Source organism: Polyodon spathula, chromosome 28 (assembly GCF_017654505.1).
Source record: "Polyodon spathula isolate WHYD16114869_AA chromosome 28, ASM1765450v1, whole genome shotgun sequence".
NCBI lineage: Eukaryota > Metazoa > Chordata > Actinopteri > Acipenseriformes > Polyodontidae > Polyodon > Polyodon spathula.
The window spans coordinates 4137775-4143520 of NC_054561.1; the positions used below are offsets into that span (position 1 = coordinate 4137775).

At 37.3% G+C, this 5746-nt stretch overlaps 1 protein-coding gene across 4 annotated transcripts in view; it reads right to left on the reverse strand.

Moving 5' to 3' along the window:
• fam171a2a (family with sequence similarity 171 member A2a) overlaps positions 1 to 2773 on the reverse strand; it is a 43077-nt gene extending 40304 nt beyond the window's left edge. For 3 of the 4 annotated variants that reach the window (XM_041231545.1, XM_041231547.1, XM_041231544.1), the window contains exon 1: positions 2441 to 2773. In XM_041231545.1, coding sequence (XP_041087479.1) covers positions 2441 to 2582 — 142 coding nt within the window. In that variant the 5' untranslated portion in view covers positions 2583 to 2773. The remainder of the gene's footprint in view (positions 1 to 2440) is intronic. The other variant, XM_041231546.1, reaches the window with a different exon arrangement.
• Positions 2774 to 5746: the final 2973 nt, after the last annotated feature.

Here is a 5746-nt window from a genome sequence, read left to right on the forward strand (position 1 = left end):
GGAATGTGACCTAGATCACTGGCATGGGTTTTGCCTAGACGTAGTTATAACGTTGTCAGACTGCCCCCCTCACTTTATGTACAAAGTACACTTTTGCCTTTACACGTTTATATGCATAAAAAATGTTCTTATAATACTGTAAGTGTTTTGTGGCTAATCATATTTACTTCATTTAATCGGGGAGGCGAGCAAAGGCTAACAGAGAAAATGCATGATTAGAGGAATTCACTGAACAGTTAATTATAAATACATTGTGTTTTGGGTTAGGGAGTTCTATCGTAATTTTAAAAACTTAACTATATAATGAAGTGTTACATACATGGTATACATGTATAAAAACTAACAACTACAAACACCAATGGCACTTGAAACATATGTATGTATTTATTTATATATAGAGAGCGAGAATTAGCGTAGTGTGTGTGTCTGTGTGTGCAAGGGTTGATTTGTGTGTGTGTGTGTGTGTGCATGCACGGGTTGCTTTATGTGTGACTGCATGCAGGGGAATGGGGTTGCAAGAAAGACGTGGGGTGAGGGGGTCTGTGTAAGGGGTGGGGGGAGCAAGGAAAAGACCAGGAGATTCAGGGAAAACAAGAGTGAGACAGAAGGGTGTGCGTGGAGAGGTAGAGAGACAGACATACAGAGGAGGAAAGTGTATAGGGAAAAGCAAATATTAATTTTATAACGTTCAATTTTTTTATATCTCGTTAACATGCATTTTGATTAACGAGTTCCCCTTATCAAGTCATTGACACAGGAAGGGATGCACGTGACCTGAGACAATTAAGCTTTTTAACGAGAAATGCGTTTATTAATGACCTCATCGACTCAATTTCAATTTGATTTAATTAACACATTTCATTTGAAAATCACTTGCTATAGCTCGCGTTACTATACCACAAGTTCGATACAATAACACTGGTGTTTTAATATCACTTGCTACTAAAGCTCTTGCTACTGTATCAGTACGGAATCAATTAGGCAGTTTCTTCTAGTTCAGTTTACTTCTAATTGTACTTTAGCACAGCACACAGGGTCACTAGTGGCCAAGTGTTGTAACTGCAGTTCCTTTATTTGGCATGTTTAACCCATCAAGAACCAAATTAATTTTTCTGTGAAAAAAAAAATAAAAAATCAGAACACAAGCTGTATTCAAGTAATTTGATACATTACATTTTAACTTAACTTTTGGGCTTAACAAAATGATAGTAAATTATCATAACAATATAGTAAAAGAGAACATTAAAATAACATGTAGATGCCAGTTAGCCTGCACTCAAATGCGAACAATGGCATTTAATGGGCTCCAAGTGGCTCGATGCAATAGGCAAAGAGACCGAAGAAAGGAGATTTACATGGGTGTCTTTTAGTTGACAGCTGTCCACTTGAAGACCAGCATTCACTTGAGCCAGAGTCGAAATGGGTAGGAATCGGCTTGATGAAGCGACGTCTTAGTTTTCTTTTTGTTAAAGTACTTATTTTGTACAAGTAAAAGAGTGGCATATTTACACAATACCACCTTTGCTCTCACCTTGCAGTGCTAGACAACATATTGAAATTGACTCACTGGCACTGACATTAATAAACATCTCCAACCTTTCCCATGACCCAAGGCAAAATATAATCTGGAAACAAACACTGCATGCAAAACATGCAAACCAAACATTTGAGTTTCAATGGCTATGTGGGGCCCTATGATAATTCTACCAGACTACATATTGTGGTTTAATGTTTTGAAATATCACTTTCATTTTAGGTGTAATACTAATACTACTAATAATAATAATAATAATACGCCTATTTGTTTACACTGTCAGTACTGTATTAGATTCCAAGCATACATATTGCTAGTCTAACTCAAAAAGCACAGTACTGTACAGAAATGTATACACCATATCAACAACATTTAGCTATAACTGAAACCAAATGTCGCTATATTAATATTAACTGTTATGCGTTACATATACATGGGAACCAATGAATGTGGATATGTATTTATGTATAACATATCAATTAAGCAATGACGTTGCTTGAGTGTACTACTAAAAGCATCCCTGTATGGTTTGTTTTAATTGTATTTTTAATATCTGAAACATATCATGGTGGACTATCGCATCTCGCATCTGTGCCGCTTTCCCCGTGACATGCATAGTTTCTTTTACCTCCTCCCATTCAACTCTACATCTTGTCTGCTGGGGTTTCCTTGCAGAATCCCTTTGTTTCCACGCAACACATACAATAGACCTGACGTATTCAATCAAAATGTTACTATTAAAAAAAAAAAAAAAACACAACGCAGTCTATATACCTTAGAAAACGAGACAACTGTAAAAAAATAAATAAATAAATAAATAAAAAGAAAGGGCTGGATCGGCAATTCCCGGCAAATTTATCACTTATCACCCCCTGCTACCTTAATAAAACCAAACACCAAACTCACCAAGCGTGCCTTGATCCGGGATGGATTTTGTAAAAGCCTTCCAAACGTTGCCCCAAAAAAGAAGTAGGAGAAAAAAACGTGAGATGTGCAAAGGTGGCATTTTCAAAGCGACATCACTATTCCTAGCTAGGTAGCCATGCATCCATGTTGTTTTCGAGCGAGGTTTTGACTACTGATCGCTGCTTGGGTTGCCACCTCCCCTGCTTGCTCCCTGATCACATTACAGTTCCATTGTCTATGTGGGGGAAGATGTTGTTGAACACCCTCTGCTGGTACTGGTTAAAAAAAATAAAATAAAGACAGAGAAGAGCAGTCTTCGTTACCATGCAGATGGTACTGTAGCGGCCGGAAAGAAAAGGCGTTTGATCTTCACAGGGCTTTAGAAATGTGTCTGCTAACAATTAGGTGTCTTTAATCATGAAAACGCCCGTGTTACATCGTTTAAGTGAAAATTATACAACCTCTCGTTACATATACGTGCATACAGTACACATATTTTGAACACATGTTTACGTACAGGACGCCAAATTGTACATTTACCAAAATTAAGTCTGAATTAAGTGATTTTGTTCTAAGAATTTTGCAAAAATTAATCAATTAATATATCTATAAAACTGAATAAAATGTGTGTATTAACGTTATATGTATTTTCCTTTAGAACATGGGGACCAAGCGGTACTTCTATTGGTTTTGTGTGTTAAAAACTGTAACGTTTACCATTTATTCTATTAATCATTCACACCTGGCACAGAACCATTGCAATACCACTGTGAATCGATTAAATAAAATAGAGTACCTAATTCCAATTGTTTTGCAGGCTATTTCTCTTACTCGGTTTTTCTCTGCAGCCCTGTTCAAAATAACAGGATACCAGAACGTGTTTTTGTGAAGTCTGGACTGTACTTTACTTTTAACTCCCACAAAAAAAGGCTACTTCAGGAAACCAAGACGGGGCTGAGTTCTTTAGCCTGAAAAAAGGATTTCCTTTCCAGTAATATAAACAATATCATGATGTCTTCTTCATAAGGCAGACTTGAGTTTGCACTTTCTTAGCCACAGTGAAAAATTGCAAAATCCAGAGGGAAGCTGTTGCACCAATGTTATCATACATACACATACAGTACAGTCTACATTATATTACACTGTGAAAATGCAATTTTGATACCATTATAATACCAGTGTAAAACCCCAGCTTAAACCTCAGCAGAAATTAGCAGGACAGGGTCATAGCAACACAATGCATGCAAAACACACACTGAGCTGTGGCTCTGATATTGTATCACACTGTTTTGTATTGATATGGTACTGCAATGAAATAGTAACAATGCGTATTGGCTCATAACGTTGTGGTGTCATGTTGAAACATTCAACCAATGTCCCATTCACCACTGCAGTACAGATGTGCTGATTGTTAAGTTCAGGGATCTGCTAAGTACAGGGAGAACTGTTCAATTGGACACCATCTTAGCTTAACTGATAAGTTGTGATTTGAATGCAAATACAAGCAACTATGAATGAATGACACATAACTGATTTTAAAAGTTCGGGAAGGATTTTTTGGACAAAGTGCTTTTCAAAGCAGAGCAATAGATCAAATGTAACCCTTCCTTTTTGCAGCGTGCTCTGAGCTTTTTAATCTTAGTAGTCCAAAATGTGAAAAACAAACCTCGGAGTAGGCTTTTCCATGTCACTATGAATTTTTTCACTTCATGCTATCCACAGCAAGTTTGGAATCAGACAGCATTAAAAATCCATTTCATCTCAACTCAGAAGAAGAAAGGATTTTGTAGTTACAAAGACACACAGCAAAGGCTGAGCCTACTGTAACTTCTCTGATGTCTTTAGAGCCAATTACTGTCATCCTATTTGAGTTTTAGTTTGATCTCAGAATTCTGTTGTTTGCAGTTATTGATGAATAACAGGTTTTCATTTTGACTTTTTAAAAGACATTAACCTTGAAAGTGCCTTTGCAGAGTAGCCCCTTGTTTGTTTTTGCAAGGAACACACACCTCTTTCTGCGAGACTTCAGGAAGATTAAAGGGCTAACTTTATGTGCTTTTGCATGTCTGATTACATTTCCGTGGTCCTGACCTTGGTATGTGCTGCTGGCATATTAAATTAGCTTCCAAGTTCATGTGGAACAGCATTGTGTGTTTCGTACATATCTATAAAACATATATTTATACTGCTCACATAATTAAATCCTTTTTTTTTAATTTCCAGGGTAACAACAACAGCATTTACTCCTTAACCCAGAAGAGTTTAAAAATCAATCTCTGTGGGCCTCCAGCCAAGACAGTCAAGGGGGCAGGATATGAACTAGTTTGTATGCTACATACTGGCCTTAAGCATATGTCTACTGCAATTGCGGTGCCCTTTGCCTAATCATAGTGCCATGGGAAGTTTAAAACAGTAATACTGCCTATTGAAATACTCAGTCAGTGAGGTTGTGCAAAGAGGCATGACAAGCAGAGAGATAAGACAGATGAGGTATTGTTCGGGTATGTTTTGTTCAAAAACTTGATCATTGTTTTAGCCGGCAGTTCAGAAAGATAGCAACAGTTTGTATTTGCAAAGGGATCTTGCATGCAAAAGTTTAGCCTACAGGGTGGTGGCAAATGTAAAGACATCAAAGTTTATTGAGGAGGTTTGCATTATTTTTGTATTGACTGATTAACCTTACAAAGTGCAGATCCTCGTTTAAGTTAATTAGCATGTCAATGCCCATTTAATAATGAACCAGGATCTAGAATAAAGAGTAAGTAGCTTCAGTTGTCATTTTTAATGTCTAAGCCGGTGTATTAGGGGATCTTATTACTGGCTACTTTTGTTGTGGGAGTCCGCTGAATGATGAGAGAGAGAGAAGATGGATGAAGTTGACAGCGCCACTCAGGTGTCCATGTTTTATTCAAATAAACTAAAGTTGCAGTGACAGATGGCCGCCATAAGTGCAGGACGACATACACAGATGGAGTGTATTCAAAATAATAACAAATAAAATGCACAAAAAAAAAAATAGTGAGAAAACAGCTCAAAACAAAAGTTTGCCAAACACTGGCTTAATGCTGCTCCCACTAAAAGAGAGGTCCCACTCCAGAACCTACACTGTGAGACACTAAAATAAACTGTTGTGGGAGCAAAATCCCCTAAATTAATCCCTACACAATTCTCTCACCCTGGCTCTCCACACAGTAGTGAGGCTGCACGCTTGCTGGAACTAGAACCAAAATAAAAAAAATGGCTTTCCAGCTCTTTTTTTATACCATGTGGCTGGGCTTAATTGATCATTAATTAGTCAATTAAGAC